The 20559-nt window shown below is 43.5% G+C and overlaps 1 protein-coding gene across 1 annotated transcript in view; it reads right to left on the bottom strand.

Moving 5' to 3' along the window:
- Positions 1-20559, bottom strand: part of LOC115135743 (oligophrenin-1-like) — a 36795-nt gene that overhangs the window by 6280 nt on the left and 9956 nt on the right. Inside the window, exons 5-22 of the mRNA XM_029670794.2 lie at positions 20414-20515; positions 20079-20189; positions 19057-19161; positions 18738-18867; positions 18533-18633; positions 18217-18308; positions 17398-17476; positions 17099-17132; positions 16883-16945; positions 15926-16000; positions 15284-15368; positions 14464-14522; positions 13287-13392; positions 12702-12861; positions 12068-12218; positions 10189-10518; positions 9806-9956; positions 6208-6258 (exon numbers count right to left, since the gene is read on the bottom strand). Coding sequence (XP_029526654.1) covers positions 6208-6258; positions 9806-9956; positions 10189-10518; positions 12068-12218; positions 12702-12861; positions 13287-13392; positions 14464-14522; positions 15284-15368; positions 15926-16000; positions 16883-16945; positions 17099-17132; positions 17398-17476; positions 18217-18308; positions 18533-18633; positions 18738-18867; positions 19057-19161; positions 20079-20189; positions 20414-20515 — 1985 coding nt within the window. The remainder of the gene's footprint in view (positions 1-6207; positions 6259-9805; positions 9957-10188; positions 10519-12067; positions 12219-12701; positions 12862-13286; positions 13393-14463; positions 14523-15283; positions 15369-15925; positions 16001-16882; positions 16946-17098; positions 17133-17397; positions 17477-18216; positions 18309-18532; positions 18634-18737; positions 18868-19056; positions 19162-20078; positions 20190-20413; positions 20516-20559) is intronic.

The raw sequence follows: 20559 nt of genomic DNA, 5'->3' as shown, positions 1-20559 counted from the left end.
CATTGTGTGGCGATATCTATCTACGCTGCAGCGGGCCGCTGGTAAATGTGTGGCGAGCAGGCATTTGCACCAGCACTTTGATTTGGTTTAATAAAAAATATTGACACAAAAGCGTCGAAAAGAGGGCCAAAGCACTCTTGTTTAGACTGATTCGCCTCATGATTTGTTTGACAGGATGTTAATGTTTTCATCCTTCCTAGGGTTTTTCCAGGATTTAATTTTTTTTTAAACCATATGACCAGACCAAAAAATTATTCACATCATAGCCCATATAAAACAGTTTTTATTTACAGTTGGTTTATTAGTCATACCACCACTCTGGGATCTGTTGTGCCACCTTTGAAATCACCACACAATGTTACAAATTAAAAAACATTATATTCGTATGATCTATCTCAAAATGTTGACTTACGCAGTTTTACTTGCATATCTCAACATTTTGACATACACATCTAAACATTTTGAGGTAGTGCTTGAGACGTGATAATTTCACAAGTTTACACAACGGTATTGTCTCTAGAGAATCGATCCCTCGAGAACCTGTCGAAAATGTCCCTTTGCTATCGTCATTGTGAAAACGGTCTAAGAGGACTATAGATTTTAAAAGATGAGACATTGAGGATTGTAAACACTGATGTCACATGAGCAAGTCAAACACCTGTGAGTCGAAAGATGAACTTCACTTTTCATGTCATAAAACATATACAGTGTCAATGTTTATGATCACTATGTTTGATGTACAGTTACCAGATGACATGGCATCATTCCCTGGGTTGTTCTGAACAGAATCATGTTTGTCTACTGTGAAGAAAATGTATCACGGCACACGCACCTGAATGCGCTCATGATTCCTTTCTAATCCGCACCAAAATGACATTGTTTCTCTGAATTGCATTGTGAAAACCTAACACTGATATATCGTATTTGATAACTTTGGGTTGCATAAACAACAACAGTAATTATGTGATGGCTGGGATGCAGGGTTGTGTTCCAAACAAAACTACTACAATTGTGCTTGCTCTAGTTCCTTAACGGCAAGCAAAGGCTAGGAAAGCTCAAAACAGCACCTTATAGTTGAAGACTGTTCTTTGAGCCATAAAAGGGCATTAGAATTACTTAGGAAATGTGCGCACTTTGGAGAGGTGTGTGGCCATTTGGAGACATCAGTTAGTACTCTCACTCAAATCCTTGTAATTATTTTGTCTTATGCTGTATGAATTTTCCATGAATATTCTTATCATGTTACTGAATGTATCCAAAGCATTTTCAGATTTCGTTATAAACAAATGTCAACATACAGTAAATTTAAAATCCACATAAAATCAACAGAGGAATGTTTGGATTCAGCTTTGTGTCAGGTGAACTGTTGTGTCCTCACATTTGGTCTGATAATTCCCCCATAATCTCCAGTGTTCCCTTTCAATTGCTACTATATTCTTCTGTACGAAACATTTACATTTATCCCTATCTGTATAGGCCAATACCCACTAGTCTAAAGGGTTAAGGGAAGGTTAGGCTATGCATTTCGCTACACCCGCAATAACTGCTAAATATGTGTATTTGACCAATAAAATGGGATTTGATGCTTGGTTTTGTATCAAAATAAACAAAATGGGCAGAAAACAATTGTTATGTTTCACTATATTGTATCACTCCATTATATTGGTATCACTCCACGGTGGAGGGATACATCTGAGTAAGGATTTACGCCCGTGTACACCTGTGTCACGGCTGGGGTCCACCCCTATATATAGACCCCATGGCCGCGACACACGTTCTCTTTCATTTTCTCGATGGACGTCTGTACGGTTTGAGGTACAAACTTTCTGAAGTTCGCTTGGTAAGTCACTGGTAAGTGTGTAATATCTTGTGTAGAAGTATACTCACTGGCTGTTTACAGCCTGGAGCATGTGGCCTGGCCACATGGCCAGCCCCTCTTCTTGAATGCTCCCCTCTTCTTCAGTGCTCCACTCGCTGCGTGCAGTTGATCTGCATCTTCCGCCTGTGGTTTGTCGTGCTTGTGCTTCGTTAGTGTTACACTATGACTCTGTGTGCATCTATTAATATATTGGTGGCTCTTGCTGCCACAAACTGGATGTACCTTACACAAATTTACCGACTGGCTTGTTTTGTGTGTGTTGTGAATTGCTTTAACATGCTGTCCCCACGCTATAGGCGTGGGTTCTCTGCTAATTACCCTACATGTGTTCTCTGCTAATTCCCCTACAGGTTTTTTTTGTTCTTTCTCTTGTTCTTTCTCTGCAGAATGTAAGAGTATGGTGATGGGCTGCCACTACGTTGAGACATTAACTTTGGAGTTCCTTAACGGAGTTACTCCATCATACGGTGCTGTTTTTTGTTTTCTGCTTAGATATTAAACATTCTAGGTTAAATCGCAGTTGGCGTAAAACAAAAACAAAAAAAACACAAATCAAATCCATTACCTGGTTGCTGTTCTTTTTTTATTCTTCCTGTTTTTCCCACAGGGGCCTTCCCCTGGGTTTGCAGAGGTACTGGGTAATTTATCCCTCTCCGGGTTCCTATTCCCCCGGGCGGGTCACAACATAAGCTCTCCCAGGGCGTCGGACCCCTGCTCAGTGGCCTTGTTGGCTGAGCTTATGGCTTCCCTTTGTGACAGGTGTCAACCGTCACCGCCATAGGGACGTGCCTGGGGGACCCATGCGCTCAGGGCGCCAGAGGAGAGGGAAGGGTGTGTTCCCTGACACACCCTTCCCCGGCCGCTTCTCCCGGTCTCAAAGGGCAAAGTGGGAGGAGTGTGTGGAGTCCCCATGGGTGTTGTCCCCAATGCTCGAGGGGTACCGACTCCAATTCCGGTGCCGGCCTCCGTTCTTCAGGGGCCTTTGTGTCACCACGGTGGCCGACCCTCTAAAGAAAACCCTGCGGCTGGAGATTTCCTCACTCCTGGACAAGGGTGTCGTCCGCAGGATTGAGACATCAGAACAGCTAGGTGGGTTCTACTCCACTTATTTTGTGGTCCCAAAAAGAGACGGAGGGTTTCGACCGATTCTGGACCTCCGCAACCTCAATAGGTACTTGAAGGTACTGAGATTCCACATACTGTCCCCAGACCACGTGTTGCAGGGACCAGTGGTTTGTGACGCTGGACATGATGGATGCGTACTTCCATGTTCCTGTTAACCCAGCTCATTGGCAGTACCTCTGATTCGCTTTCGAAGGGACGGCTTACAAAATCATGGTTCTACCCTTGGCACCCTGTACTTTCACCAAGTGCATGGGCACTGTCCTGGCACTTCTCACGTCCCGAGGATTGTTGATCCTCAATTACCTGGACAATTGGCTGATTGTGCACCGACCAGGACCCAGGTCCGGTCAGACAGAGACATGCTCCTGACACACATCGGTGGGCTGGGCATTACTGTATATGACAAGAGTCGTCTGATGCCCACCAGAGTGTGGCCTTCATTGGCATGGAACTGGACTCGGTCCTCATGAGAGCATGCCTGCCCACCAGAAGGGTTCAGGCGATCTTATCTGGCCTCGACTACTTTCGGCAGGGGTGGGTGGGATCCACCCTAACCTGCCAATGCCTGTGGACTTGCTGACGGCGGCCTCGTTGTTGATTCCCCTGGGCCTGCTCCATTTCCGGCCTCTTCAATGGTGGTTCAACTTCCACGAGCTGCACCCAAAGCGCCACAGTCACCACCAGCTTTGGGTGACCACACAGTGCCTCAGGGCATTGTTGAGGTGGCGCTGTCACTCCTTTCTCTCAGGTGGGGTAGAGATGCTGAGGATGTGCCGCCGTGAGCTGGTCAGCACAGACGCCTCCCAGATCAGCTGGGGGTGTGACCAAGGGCAGGTCGGCCAGTGGCTGTTGGCTACCCCCTTGGAGAGGCAGACTCATCAATACACTACAGCTCCGAGCTATACTGCTGGCCCTGCAGTCTTTCCTTCCACATCTGAAGGGAAGACATGTCCTGGTGAGAATGGACAACACCACAGTGGAGGCTTACATCAACCATCAGGGTGGACTGAGGTCCCACCTCCTCCATATTATGGCACGGGAGCTCCTCCTCTGGGCTCAGGGATGTCTAGCATCTCTACGCGCAGCGCACATACCATGCATCCTAAATTTGGCAGCGGCTTTGCTCTCGAAGGAGGGGCCGCCAACTTGGGACTGGAGCCTACATCCCCAGCTGGTGCAGCACCTGTGGGACAAGTTCGGAAGGGTGCAGGTGGACCTGTTTGCCTCCCTGGAAAATGTACACTGCCCCATGTGGTACTCCATGTCGGAGCCACCAGGGCCTCTGGGCTTGGATGCTCTGGCTCACGATTTGCCAGAGCTGGAGCTTACGCATTCCCCCCTTTTCCCCTGATCCAGGCTGTGCTGGACAGGACCAGGATGGCAGAGCATTGTCTGCTGCTGGTGGCCCCATACTGGCCCAGACGACCCTGGTTCAACCTTCTCCTGTCCCTGTTGTCTGGGACACCTTGGCAACTTCCCCTGAGACCTGATGTCTCAGGTCGGGTGAACTCTGTGGAACCCGGGGCCGCACTGCCTCAGTCTGTGGGCTTGGCCACTGAACGGCAGCAATGGTCCATGTTAGGACTACAGGAGGGTGTAAGGAACACCATGCAGAGTGCAAGGGCGCTGGTTACAACCGCGGCATACCAGTTGCGCTGGTGGTTGTTCTGCTCTTGGTGCACTAGTATTGAGGTTGTGCCCTAGTCATGCGGGGTGCAGTATGTCCTCCAATACCTGCAGTCTTGCTTGGATGAGGGCTTGGCAGCCTCTACACAGAGGGTATTTGGCCGCTATATCTGCCTGCCATGCGGGGTGGATGGGCAGGCCAGTGGGGCGCCATCCCTTGGTCTCCTGGTTTATGAAGGGGGTTTGTCGCCTGGGTCCAGCTAGGACCAGCTCAATGGCGAGCTGGGATCTGGATGTGGTCTTGGCAGCTTGGCAAAGCCGCCTTTCAAACAGTTGGAGCCTCCCTGAAACACCTCTCTATGAAGGTGGTTTTCTTGGTAGTGATTACTTCCATGAAGAGAGTGGGTGAGCTCCATGCTCTTTCAGTAAGTTCTGAGTGCTACAGGATGGACCCTGGGGGGAGGAGTATATCTCTCCGCCCCAACCCTTCATTCCTCCTGGCCAGCTGGGCACCTTTGCTAGGTACTATCGGGTAAATGTGGTACCTCCCTCTGCGGTTGGTTCAGTAGTCCTGGGCGGCACCTCCCCTTCTGGGGACTGTGCCGGGACCTACCCCTTCAACATTGAGGGTCCCTGCGTCTTGGTCCCGCGCTGGGACTGTTCCGCTGGTTGGCCAGGTCTCTCTTGCACCGACTAATCTGGTACGGGTATACCAATATATTGGAGTGATCCAATATAGTGAAACATAACGAAGGTTACGTATGTAACCACGGTTATGTGAGCTATACGGATCACTCCAATCCTCTATGGAGCTAGAGGCGCCTCAAAAATGATGTTGAGAACGTGTGTCGCGGCCATGGGGTCTATATATAGGGGCGGTTGTGACAGGTGTACATGGGAGTAAATCAGTAAATCCTCACCTCGGATGAAAATTGTCAATTTTGTGCTTGTTTTTAAGGACACACCTCAAATATTGCCACCACTTCCACCTCAGGGCAAGCGAGCTGATGTTAGACTGGTAATTTGCTGAACCTGGCATAAGGGGTGGAAAATGCCAGTGTGTTTGACACTTGCGCCTCCTTAGCGCCAGGCGAAAATAGAGCCTAATCATAAGCTCAATCACTTGTTAAAGCTTGTTCGTGGGAAAGACATATAGGTCTGTGGCAGTTAAAGTTGGGGGCTTATCACTTTAGTCATACAAGCATGGACATAGTTGTATGGCCAAGTATGGATAATTTTCAACATTAATTTGAGATCATTCAAGACAACCTCTCAGCTCCTCTTTAATTATAAACGGCCAAACAAGCTGAGACCAGGGACAGTGACTACTTCATTTTTAAGAGCAAGTTACTTTCAATAGTTCATCTTTAAAGTGAAATCACTGATTTATTTCTCAGCCATCAGCATGAAGCATTATGTTTAAACAACTTGGCTTGGCAGCATGTTGAGGCCTTGCCAACCATGGCAGTAGCCACTGCCATCTCATCATGTAACATGCATATCTTGCTGATTTACTCTACATAAGGATTTCATGGGGCAAAGGAGCATGTAGAGATTGAGTTTATTTTCAAACCTACCTTCCAAATTGCCTTGAAGCATTCTCAAAAAACTTGGCTTTGGAAGCAACACTGAAAAAAAGAGTAAGAGAAAGACAGATTAATCCCAGATGATCCCTGAGACATGTTAGGCTTACAGCATACCAAACACTGCTGGAGTACAATGACAAACGTTACGGGCAACATTTTCAGCCCTGGCAATGTGAAAATGACATGTAACTTAGAATAGGATGTTACACAACCACTGTAGTATTTGAAATAGACAGGAGGTCACCTATAATACAATAATAATACAGCTTGTGACCTCATTGCCTACATCTGTGGAGCACACTGTTCACTTGAGATCCACATGAATGATTACCACAATCACATGGACATTGTAAACGAGAGCTTTTGAGATGCATTACAAGTGAAAGTATTATTAGTAAACACAGTTTTCCTTTTGTGCATTTTAGCTGTATTTAGTGGGCAGAAAATATCTCCCTAAATCTATTATGGCATTGCACGGCATACCCCTTGTAAAACAACAGGGGCAGGCATGAACAGAGTACAAGTGTCAATGGTGAGTAGCAAAATATAGGTTATTTTGTTGCTACAATGTGATATCAAATAGGACACTGAAGCTGAAATCATAGCGGGGGATTTCTGATAAGACTTGTGAATAATAAGAAAATACACTGACTAAGACTTCATGTACACCTTTCCAGAAACAAGTCTCTCAAAGTTGCCGCTTGCTATAGACCACCCTCTGCCCCCAGCTGTGCCCTGGACACCATATGTGAATTGATTGCCCCCCATCTATCTTCAGAGCTCATGCTGCTAGGTGACCTAAACGGGGACATGCTTAACACCACGGTCATCCTACAAGCTAAGCTTGATGCCCTCAATCTCACACAAATTATCAATGAACCCACCAGGTACAACCCCAAATCCGTAAATACGGGCACCCTCATAGATATCATCCTAACCAACTTGCCCTCCAAATAAACCTCTGCCATTTTCAACCAAGATCTCAGCGATCACTGCCTCATTGCCTGCATCCGTAATGGGTCTGCGGTCAAACGACCACCCATCATCACTGTCAAACGCTCCCTAAAACACTTCAGCGTGCAGGCCTTTCTAATCGTTCTGGCCCGGGTATCCTGGAAGGATATTGACCTCATCCCATCAGTAGAGGATGCCTGGTTATTCTTTAAAAATGCCTTCCTCACCATCTTAAATAAGCATGCCCCATTCAAAACATGTAGAACCATGAACAGATATAGCCCTTGGTTCTCTCCAGACCTAACTGCCATTGACCAGCACAACAACATCCTGTGGTGTTCTGCATTAGCATTGAATAGCCCCTGTGATATGCAACTTTTCAGGGAAGTTAGGAACCAATATACACAGGCAGTTAGGAAAGCTAAGGCTAGCTTTTTCAAGCATAAATTTGAATCCTGTAGCACTAACTCAAAAAGTTCTGGGACACTGTAAAGTCGATAGAGAATAAGAGCACTGAGATTCCCATAGATTGGGAAGATGCCGCCGTCATTCCCCTCTTCAAAGGGGGAGACACTCTAGACCCTAACTGCTACAGACCTATATCTATCCTACCCTGCCTTTCTAAGTTAACAAACAGATTACTTTCTAAAATGATCCATTTTGCAATACCACTGTACCTTGCCTGTTCAACCTCTCAATCTGGTTTCAGAGCTGGTCATGGGTGCACCTCAGCCACGCTCAAGGGCCTAAATCCTACCCTGCCTTTCTATCAAACAGATTACCGCCATCAATAAGAGACATTACTGTGCAGCTGTCATTGCACCTCAGACCTGGCCAAGTTTTTCACAACCGACAATCTGTCAATCACCACATTCTTATCGGCAGACTCAACAGCCTTGTTTTCTCAAATGATTGCCTCGCTTGGTACACCAACTACTTCTCTGATAGAGTTCAGTGTGTCAAATCGGAGGACCTGTTGTCCGGACCTCTGGCAGTCTCTATGGGGGTGCCACAGGGTTCAATTCTCGGGCTGACTCTCTTCTCTGTATACATCAATGATGTCGCTCTTGCTGCTGGTGATTCTCTGAACAACCTCTATGCAGATGACACCATTCTGTATAAATCTGGCCCTTCTTTGGACACTGTTAACAAACCTCCAGACGAGCTTCAATGCCATACAACTCTCCTTCCGTGGCCTTCAACTGCTCTTAAATGCAAGTAAAACTAAATGTATGCTCTTCAACCGATCGCTGCCCACACCTGCCCGCCCGTCCAGCATCACTACTCTGGACGGTTCTGACTTAGAATATGTGGACAACTACAAATATCTAGGTGTCTGGTTACTGTAAACTCTCCTTCTAGACTCACATTAAGCATATCCAAACCAAAATTAAATCTAGAATCGGCTTCCTATTTCGCAACAAAGCATCCTTCACTCATGCTGCCAAACATACCCTCGTAAAACTGACCATCCTACCAATCCTCGACTTCGGCGATGTCATTTACAAAATAGCCTCCAACACGCTACTCAACAAATTGGATGCAGTCGGTCACACTGCCATCCGTTTTGTCACCAAAGACCCATATAATACCCACCACTGCGACCTGTACTCTCTCGTTGGCTGGCCCTCGCTTCATACTCGTCGCCAACCCCACTGGCTCCAGGTCATCTACAAGTCTCGCCTTATCTCAGCTCACTGGTCACCATAGCAGCAACCACCCGTAGCACATGCTCCAGCAGGTATATCTCACTGGTCACCCACAAAGCCAATTCTTACTTTGGCCACCTTTCCTTCCAGTTCTCTGCTGCCAATGACTGGAACGAACTGCAAAAATCACTGAAGCTAGAGACTTATATCTCCCTCACTAGCTTTAAGCACCAGCTGTCAGAGCAGCTCACAGATCACTGCACCTGTACATAGCCCATCTGTAAATAGCCCATTCAACTACCTCATTCCCATACAGTATTTATTTATTTATCTTGCTCCTTTGCACCCCAGTATCTCTGCTTGCACATTCATCTTCTGCACATCTACCATTCCAGTGTTTAATTGCTATATTGTAATTACTTCGTCACCATGGCCTATTTAGTGCCTTACCTCCCTTATCCTACCTCATTTGCACATAGTGTATATAGACTTTTCTACTGTGTTATTGACTGTATGTTTGTTTATTCCATGTGTAACTCCGTGTTGTTGTATGTGTCGAACTGCTTTGCTTTATCATTGGCCAGGTCGCAGTTGCAAATGAGAACTTGTTCTCAACTAGCCTACCTGGTTAAATAAAGGTGAAATAAAATACAAAAAATAAAAAACTCTTGACTATATAATGCTTTCCAACTCAACTCTGAAACAGAATAACAAATGTTTGGAGAGGAGTAAACCAGACAGACTATGTTGGCAACAAATGCAGTCAATGGAATCGGTATGGTGTGGAGGGTTCATTAGGAAAAGCGGATACAACTTCATGTGATATTTCAATTTTACAGGAGAAACATTTAACAAGGGACTTACAAGGACTGGAAGAAGACCAAAAGGAAACTCATAGCTAAGATTTTGTGATTGTTCTCTTGATTACAATTTGAATCAGTCTGGATGGAGTGTCTGGGTCTGGCTGAGTTCTAAGATCTACTTACTACGACGCTGGGGTGTCCTCGCTGGGGGCTGCAGTGGGGCCCTTGTGGGGTGCAGGGTATCGGCTAGGGGGGTCAGGGGGTCTGGTTGGAGGTCTGCAGATGGCAGGCTTCTCAGCTAGAGACCTCGTTTTTATCATGCCATCACTTTTTGCTGCAATGCAAGGATGGAAAATCTTAGGTAAACTGTTGTAAAATGTAGATTCAAAATGAAAAAAGCTAACAATGTTTGAAAAGCCACTTTCCAATTTCTCTTCTCGTTGCACATGATATGGCATCAATATCACAGACCAGCTAGGCACTGTGGTTAAGCCGCATATACAAGTCTAGAATTCATAGTGTGTTTGTGTTGTGAGATGATATAGTAGGCTAGATTGTTCTGCTACCTTCTCTGATGACTGCAACACTTCGAGGAGGTGGTCTCCTACATTGGAAGGACTGCGCTCGGTTCACAGTGACTCCTGTCTCACCATTGACTGTTGCTGCTGTATCTGGCCTCTGACCTCCGTCTTGTAGCTTAGCGACCAGTTTGGCAACGTCAGAGTCTGAGTGTCTGTCCTGGCGGGTGGATGGCTTGGGCAGGAGGGCCTGCCTTTGAGTGTCCCTGTGGAGCCGTAGAGGCGCGGTGATGGGTTTGGTCCTTTGGAGAGGTGTGGGGCTCGTTGGTGTGTCCCCGCCAAAATCCACCCCCTCTGGTCTGCTGCCATTCTGCTCATCTATGTGACAAACAGTTTCAAAACATAGTTAAATCGAAATACAAACAAAGTGCAACACATTTTCAGCATAGGCAGATTCCTGGACCACCTTCTTGTGGTGGGTTTATTGGTTAAAGAACATGCAGGTAATTCCCCACATAGTCATAGTGCAGAGGTTGCTGCTTTAGAACTGACTTTGAACTTGATATGATCATTACTTCTCCTGAGCTCCTACCGATCACATGTAGCATACTACTATACATGTGGTATGTGTGATTTAACAATGTTTAACTATTACAAACAAATGAACCACACAAACTAAGATATATTATTTTAATTAGTACTTTCATTCATTCATGCATTCTGAGTACTATGAAAGCAATGTCTAATGTGGGCATTTGGGCAGATTTATTAAATAATGGAGAAAAAAACAAAGCCTTTTGTGGATTAATATAGTCTGTGATCCAGAGAAGAATGATGTTTTTAGGAAAGAAGATTGCGTATAACAATTATCTATTCATCTAGGAGATTAAAAAGTAAACAGACAACTTCGGTGTACTCTTTGTCTCATCTAGAGTCATGCTGTTGGCCAGGTTTCCAGTGGTACATGCAGTATTCAAATGCTGCGATGGATTCAGACAGGTGGTAGTTACTTGTCATGCAAAGTGGAGCTGGTTATTTGGTAACTCCACGCAGGAACTCAGAGAATAGCAATAAATAAAATACCACACAATGAGGGGAGGACACGTAGCAAGTGCTCCACATCTATCCATACCACAGTAAATGAAAGAACTGACTCACACAGAGACATTTAACGCAAAGTTACAAGAGGTATAAATTACATGATTTAGCCTGAAGCAAAAAACTTCCATTTAGTGAGCACACAAGACCTCCATCTACCTCTCTAAGTGCAGTTAACAAATAAAATGTATGGTTAAGCTTGGCTTAGGAAGAGGTCGGAGTAAGCCAACATCTAGATATGATATGACATTTTTTTAATGTTTATTGGTTCCAATTCAACAAAATTGGTTTAAACTTGATAAAATAACTCACACTTTTCCCTCAAAGGGCATGCAATTAATGTAAAGATCAAACATTTAGAAATAAAAGTACATGCTGTATTCTGGCTCCCGAGTGGCGCAGCGATCTAAGGCACAGCCTCTCAGAGGCGTCACTACATACCCTGGTTCGATTCCAGGTTGTATCACAACCGGCCGTGATTGGGAGTACCATAAGGCGGCGCACAATTGGCCCAGCGTTGTCCAGGTTAGGCCGTCATTGTAAATAAGATTTCGTTCTTAACTGGCTTGCCTAGTTAAATAAAGGTTATATATTTTTTTTTATCATTCTATGCTAGCAATTCACAAGTACTTAGGATTCACACATCAGTAATACTGTATCCAGAATAAACATCAGCCACCTACTGTATAAATCACCTTACTCATACCAACTGAACACTGTCATAATCTAAATATAATCTGCATTCGCAGGACAAGGGATGGTAATGATAATAATGGTTATGGTGATGATGAGGATGATCATGATGATTAAACCAGAAGCAAATAATTACTCTCAGTGTTCTGGAGCTGGCCACAATTAACTGCTAGGCAGATGCGGAGCGGACGCTTGGCGATGGTGATTGGTTGCCGTTTCCTTGGGGTGATCCTTGGAGGAGGCATCGGTGGAGCTGCGGAACTCTCATCTGGTGCGCTGCAGAAGATCTGTAATCACACCAGCTCATCTAAAAGGACTTACATTTAATATACATTACATTATACTTGAGAATACACATTTAATAGTATCTAGATCAGTGGGTCCTAAACTGTGAATCTTGTGCATTCTACTAATACACCTTTCAAGAGTAAGTTGAATGACCGACTCAGGCTTTCAACATATTCTTGAAAGTTGTAATAGTAGAATACACAAGGTGCAATTTCGAAAATGGGTAGTACATCAGCAGTTTTCCTCTTGTCACGTCAGGCATTGCAGACCTTTGAAAGCCATTTATAACTTGTCAGAAATGTCCAGATCAAGTAGCACATGTCAGCTGACGTTTTTTTTTTCAAAGTTTTTTGAGATTCACTGATCGAGAATGTGCCATGGCCTACTTGAATGTTTATGATGCCACGGTGCATAAAATAACCATCACATGACTCTGGACCTCTTTGCAAGGGAGGAGCGGTAAATTAATCTTTCAAATTCACCTTGGTATAGTCCTCAATGAGAATCTCAACAACAATGTTCTGGAACTTTATATCCAACATGGCTGCCACAGTCTCCTCCTTTGCCCTCATCAGGGTGGGGCCAAAGATCACACCCATGTTGGAGGGAGTCATCAGGTTGTCCCCACTGTTACCGCAGACACTGTCAATAGCAATCCAGACAAGTTCGTAAACAAAATGACTCTCTAAAGATATGTCCAATAGGAACAAACATCTCTCAAATAGTGAACAACTTAATGCCAGTTAATGTCAATTTATAATTGCGCAACTATCATAAATGAATGAACAGGATAGTGATTATATTGGAGGACTGGACAGGTATTTCCCAATTTAAAAGTACATTACATTTGCACTCTACATAGATACAAGTTTCTAGGTCCGATACAGTAATCATCTGAACAGATGCAAGTTAACCCCTTCACTGGGCCCACGGGCAATACAACAGATATGTAATTACACCACAATAAAAGGCCTAAATAAGAATAACCCTTGTGACTGCATCAGTTAGGAGGCAAGGCACAGAGGTTGCGGCACAACAGCGGCACATCATATCAGGTTAGCTCTTACTTGACCAGGTGTTGGATCAGTAGGCTTAGCATTTCTCGATTCTTCCCTGGGAGTTTGTACGTCAGGCAGTGGATTGCACCCAGTCGATCATCTAGATTATCCGATTCTAAGAGACGAGAAATACTTTTTACATGCTCAATCATTTATATATTATCCTCAACTGAGACTGACCTAAACATCACTGCTTTTCGGGCATTTATCTGTTGCCGATTTTACACAATCCATTATGTATATATGGGGTGTTAATTAAACATGCATAGACATTGTGCATGAGCAAATAAATCAGCAAAGCCTAATCCCAGCCAAAACATTTCAGGGGTCCAGCTCCACACAGCTGCATTGTGGTGTAATGTGAAACGAGGACCTCGTTCAATTGAACAATAGGTCTCCTGGGGCATGGGAGCTTGTCTCAGTTAAGAGGATTAGAGCTGGTGTACAACATACCATTACAATGATTTTACCATTTAATTATGGCATTTTCAAATACAAAATATGGAGTTTCACACACCCACTATGACACTGTGGATCCAGTCTGTGGAGAAATGGAACAGAATAGAAAGCAGGGGACTAGAATCCCCCTGCAGGAGAACTGCATAAGCTATCTGGAGGTTGGAACTTCTAATTGATTGGAAAGACCTAATAAAAGAAAATGCCTTTTTTCTTTGTTATTGCTTATGTGAGGAACACACAGATGTGTGCGTGTGTACTTTTTTTCTTCCCTTTTATAGCTGTAACCCAGCCTGTAGAACTTGAGAATGAACTCACTCTGATGGAGAACAAATGCACAATGAATTAACTCCACAGAGAGCATTTGGCAAACACACAACAAGATGTGGACGTAAACAACCTGTTGCTCAGCTCCCAAAGCCAACCTTAAAAATGTAATGACTTGTACAATACAAAATGTACAGTAGTGTCAGACAAAATGTGTCCTACAAAAACATACCCTCGCATGAGAAGGAAACTTATGTTTTATGTGCAATGAGACTATGCTAAAGATCTATAAATCTGACGTCTGTTATGATAACAGAATTCCATCAGTTTAGGGGACTGGTGCAGTTACTTTTTAAATGTGTAAGCCATATGCAAATCAGATAATATTTTATCTTGAAGTGGGTTTCAGTAATTGTTTCCCCAATGTTGTTTTTAAGTCAGTAAGTGTGAAAACACATCTTACTTGCTGCTAAGATGAGGTCCCTGTTGAGACCGTAGGTCATCAGAGGCTCTGCTAGACTCCTGTGGATGAACACACGCGATCAGGTAAACAAGTACAGTACAAATACTCTAACACTTACATCATACCCTAAAACACCCTTTTTAACCACTGCTACTCATGTTTTACTCATGCACTTTCAGCATCAACAAGTGCTACTCATTCTGAATGAATGAGAGTTCACTGGCACATTTCTCTTTATCAACATTTTTTTTTCCTGATCTGAAATTAGATTTATCAGTGCAGTGTTAAGGCATGAGAGACCAAAGGCCTTGAGTAAGCTCCTTCAAACAGCTGCCTGGCCTCTTCCAAGTGTGGCAAGAAGACATGTGAGTAAATCATCATGATGGGTATTGGGGGAGGATAAAAACCTGGCCTTGAAGCCAAGAGGCCTTGTCACTGAGTACTTCAAACAGCAAACAATTATACTAGGCTCATGGAGCAGAGAAAAACCTCTCATCCTCAGCCAGCATAGATTATTAGAAAGTATCTCTAATCATTACACATAACTAACTTGAAACATACTATTTTCATATTAAACATATACAGAATATACAGTCTGGAAATGCCATAGAACTGCAAAATGTACATACCATACTGTGCATACTGTACACTTCACGCAATACAGAGCCGTATATAATTTTATATGGCTCTGATGTAGAAGCTGAGTGCTAATGGGCTTCAGACAAAGGCTGGTGTAACACAATTCTATTGAACTTGTTGTTCCAGAGCAGCTGGCTCTTGCGTGTCACCTGCTGGATGATTTAAGAGGATGGGAACACACCTGAGATAAAACTTCATGGCACTGGTTATGGTTTTTATGTCCCAGTCACTGCTGTGGAAATCCACATCCCCTGGGCATTTCTGGTCTACAGGGAGAGGAGGGAACCGATTAAAAATAAACATGCAGAAATGGTAAAAATAAATATATAAAAAAAATATATAAATAACTGGCAAGTTATCCACAGTAGGTTCAGCCAGTTGAAATATCTGAATGTATTGGTCTAGAGTGAATTAAACTACTTTATTAAAATAGTTTATTTTTCTCAGATTTATTTATATGCAACCATTTATTTTATTCCTTCATTCAAAAAGGCAAGTAAATATAACATTTCAATGTTTCCACAACATCATTATAGAGGGCTGCAAACATGGATAAAATATTATAAATTAAGCCTTTGCAATGGCACATCATAAATATCGAATCAATTAATTGTCATCCGCCTTAGGGGATAAATTAGGAATAAAACAATATTTACTTAGTGCTTTTTAATATTGTTTCAAATCCTGTTGTGTGTGCCATTGAAACAGGGAAATTTAACAGCTTAATAATTTTATTCTGCTTCAAAACAGCCCTTCTGTTTCTATGCATTCCTCAATTCCAACTCAATAGAGGGCACAGATGTTGACTGGGTAATTTCCTCACCAAAAAATACATTTAAAAGCTTCTGGACTTGGATGTTGCTGCCAACAGTTCTGTAGACTCCTTCTTGTGTGAGTCCTGTAAAAGAGAGCAGGAGATGGAGAGAGTGGATGGGGTTGAGGTAAAAGGAAACTAAAGGGGGAGTTTCCTCCAGAGAAATTCCAAGCAGTGGAAATGTACAGGCTGTTCCTCAGTGCTGGCCTGTCTGAACTGGAGTGAAAATGGGAACGTAGCAGACACCGCCTTGACAACGCTAGCCTACGTCCCAACCTCTTTCAAATGAATGATTTGCTTCACTGCTCCAGTGGACGGCTGGAGTTTATGTTATTATATGATCCCTGCATATCTTACCGGTTGTAAAAGATAGTGTATTTTTACTAAATTAAAGTAGAGTATAGAAGAGTGAATTAGGGAGGTCTGAAGTGAGAAGGCCCATGGAATCTATAAAGAATTTAAGCTGCTTGAGAAATAAAAACAGTGGAACGTGAGGTGCCCACACTGTTAAAAGTGTTCTGATGCCACATGTGAATAGACTCCCTCTGGAATAATACCTTTGTTGCCTACGTGCAAGCATGATTATTAATAAGCTATGCATAGTACTGGTGCATTATTAATAGTTCCATTGATGTAAACAAAGTAAAACAGCTCATTTAGTACGGACTGAAGTACTCTACTGTAAGGAAGTTTATTATGTTGAGCTACATGCCAAAGTTATGCTCTCCTGGCTGGACGTCACATTGGAGCCAGTGTGTTTTTATTTAGTACTGGCCTTTGGTGAGAAGGTTCATTCAGGACAGCAGTGAGGCTTCAGCAGATCTCGTTCCAAACACAACTCATCTCTGCCCTCTAAAGGGCAATGAGGCAAACTGACTAGACTATGACAAAACTGGCATGAAATCTGATCCGCGACATACAAAGCGAAAACACATGGTGGGTACTGGAACTTTCTGGTAACTTTACCTTTAGTTTCAACAAAGTTGATGCATTTTCTCACAAACTTGAATCCAACTTCATTCAATTCCACTGTGGAAGGCAAGTAACATTTTATAGATTTGACAAGCAGTGGCACTACATACAAATGTGTGTGTAAGGATGTTCAATGAGACTAATACATTTTAATTCACTGTATTATACTGCAGAAAAATACAAAAAATGAACACTGGTAATGGTACATACTTTCAGCTTGCTTGTGAATTGGGGAATGATAAATCTGGAATGAAAGGAACATGTAAGACCAAAAGGAACAGAAATATATGTGAAGCTTTCTGTGGCCATCATAAAATATCTGTATGATGCTGAATATATGCTATTATTATAAAGAGATGCTGCTTTTATAATCATATTATTGTTTATCAAAACCAAAGTAAACAGCAAGATGAGGACTATAAACATAATGCCTTCACAGTACAGAATAACTTTTGGACCAGGGGGGGGGTTGTATGGACCCTCCAGTAGGAGGCAGCAAAGAAACTCACAGGCTCTTTTCCATACATGGCCTCCATCCACAACTTCCTGTTGGCCTCCGAAACTGCCTGGAGTGTGACAGGTGTGTTTCTATGGATATAGGAACAAGTGTCACAGTTAGGGCATATATTGCATTTATTTGTCAACAGTTTTGTTACATGAGACCCGTAGTCCAAATAAAAATGAACTTAAATCTACATATAACTGCCACAAAAGAGGAAACACTTGAGTATGAGGGATAGAAAGTATATTGAAAGCAGGTCGTTTCCACCACCATCAACAAAAACACAACACGATGGAATTTCTCATGTAAGAACGGTGTCGCATCCCTCCAATAGAGTTCCAGACACTTGTAGAATCTATGCCAAGGCGCATTGAAGCTGTTTTGGCGGCTCGTGGTGGCCTAACACCTTATTAAGACTCTTTGTTGGTGTTTCCTTTTGGTAGTTACCTGTATTCGTCTGCCCTGATTGATCAACATTTTATGAACTTGTGTCTGACATCCCTCTGTCTGATATGAAATGTCAGTGTATGGCTTGTGTCCCTCTGCTGTGCATATTGTACAGAATGTTTTGCTTGTATACATATGAGTTCATGGTGTTCCCTTCCCCTGAAATCACTGAGTTTGCCATCTGCTTCCAGCAGGATATAGAGGAGCCTGCTGCCAACTGATTGTTTGGGCTAGAATCCACTCTGTACCCACACACTCAGTGTCCTTGTAGACCACCTGTTCACCTCACTGCTCAAACTTGTTTATCCCAAAAGGCATGTATCATCTTATACAAAGTCTTCCTCATCTCGAAGTCTGAAAGTGGAGCATTTGTACTAACCTCTCGCAAGTTTCAATATCAAAGCAGAAGCGCTTGTCTATGGACTCTGTCTTTCTGCGGAAGCAGGATTTAAGCTTCAGCTCTGTGGGGCCCTGGAAGAAACCATGAGTGTGTAGGTAAAAGGTGGGGGAGAGAGGACTAGAGAGAATCTCTACATTAAAGCTTTGGAGAAAGTTAATAAAATAGTAAAAACACAAGTAATATATGAGCGCATGTGCCTTTAAATCATTCTATTGAGTCTGATCAAATATCAGAGAGGTGACAGATAGTTGTTCAAGTGTCTTATACAGATTATACGACCCATTTTATGACCTACCTGTTTGGTTGCAGGTTTTGGTTCAGCAGGGACCATGACAAACAGCTTGCTATCTTTGTGATACTTACAGTAGTACTTCACCCATGACACACCCAAGGCCCCTGAGAGAGCAGGGTGTTAGTTTATCATGTCAGGTCAGGGCTTATTGAATACAACATGTTGAGAGGGATGTAGCAGGTTTACAAACTGTGGCATGCATACTTACACTTCTCCTGAGAGTACAAGTAGCCCTCAATGACTGGTTGGCTGTGCATTTTACCAATCTGGGTTGGATGCTTCATTCTCTTCATCAGCTCCTCCATCTCCTCACGAGTGCTCTCAAAGTGGTTCCGCGTCTGCAGACCACATCACAACACACTCAGACTCACGGTCATGTTCCATGGTTATTGGGAAGCCCTATGACAGCTTCCTGGAGTCCTAACTAGACCCATCACCATTACTATATCTCTCGCCTCCGGGTTTAGGCATCATCATTATTGAGTCTCATTTAACTAATGTTGTCATTAACATCGGTAGCTACTCACATTCTGCAAGCTGAGCTGCAGCTCTTGCTTATAGGGCATGAAGTCCTGAGTCATCTCCACCGTCAGGTTGTTGAGTGTCAGGATACTGTGAAGAAATGCCAGCACCTGTTCATTGAAAACAACACAACATACAACTGATTATTAGTATATTGATAATTATTCAAAAATGGTCCTGTCACTATATTCTTATAAATGGGCACATTAATTTTATAATACTTTTACAAAAAAAATTCTACCCCTTTTTCTCCCCAATTTTGTGGCTGCAATTGTTAGTAGCTACTATCTTGTCTCATCGCTACAACTCCCGTACGGGCTCAGGAGAGACGAAGGTTGAAAGTTATGCGTCCTCCGATACACAACCCAACCAAGCCGCACTGCTTCTTAACACAGTGCGCATCCAACCCGGAAGCCAGCCGTGCACCTGGCAACCTTGGTTAGCGTGCACTGCGCCCGGCCCACGACGCAAGGCCAATTGTGCGTCGCCCCACGGACTTCCCGGTCGCAGCCGGTTAAGACAGAGCCTGGGCGCGAACACAGAGTCTCTGGTGGCACAGCTGGCGCTGCAGTACAGCGCCCTTAACCCGGGAGGCCCTGAATTTTATAATACTTAATGAAGTGAAGTGTAAGAGTTCACCTCCGTACTACAGTAGCCTTGCGTACCAGACTTCTAGACTCTCATAGCTGTTCAAAGGCTGTTCTTAACACTCACTCATACCGTACTCTAACACTGACCTATTGCTAATCTAGAATTGGGTTCAAATGAAAAATCAAAATCGATGAGATTCTGAGTAATTCTTTCCTAGTGTGCCATGTTAGACTTGCCTGTCTCAATGTGCAATGGTGTTCAGAGTTAATTATGGTTGTTCAGGATGTGTGCCACTGATCCACTGTGGCCGTAGCATATAACAGGTTTCACAGGCAGCATCTGTAGCTGTGTGTGTGTGTGTGTGTGGATATCCATGCAGCAACACAGGGAGGTGTAAACAGGAAGTGTGGATGACAGAGAGGAAGAAAACACTCACAGGCTCCACCACATCAAACTTCTTCCTGTCCTGCACCTGCTGGATCTGGTACACATATTCCACTGACGACTCATAGAAGTTCCGCCTCTCTTTGTCCAGCAGCTCATCAGCCTTTGGAGGGATGAAATGGTGATTACAAAAGCAGCTTGTTTCCGAATAGTCTTAATATTTGTTGTTATTGGCTAAATTTTAAGCCGGTGAGCTTGAGCCAGTTTAGTTATCCAATTAGGGAGCATTAGAATAAAATATTCACATTTTACAAACAAAACTTTTAATCCCTTCAGAGTTCCATTAAACTCTTTACAGGAAGTTTCTGTTGAGGGATTTCCACCAACCTCCTGCAGCTGAGTTTCCTTCTTCTTAGCAGACAAATTCAGATGTTTATCTAACTGAGAGTAATATTTTTCACTCTCTTTCTCAAACTTCTTCCTTCTTTCCTAAAAGACAGACAGAGGTTTATTCAATAAATTACACAATAATT

This window comes from Oncorhynchus nerka, linkage group LG10, assembly GCF_034236695.1.
Source record: "Oncorhynchus nerka isolate Pitt River linkage group LG10, Oner_Uvic_2.0, whole genome shotgun sequence".
Taxonomy (NCBI): Eukaryota; Metazoa; Chordata; class Actinopteri; order Salmoniformes; family Salmonidae; genus Oncorhynchus; species Oncorhynchus nerka.
The sequence above is the reverse complement of the archived record's forward strand: the minus strand, read 5'-3'. Positions and strand labels throughout refer to the sequence as shown.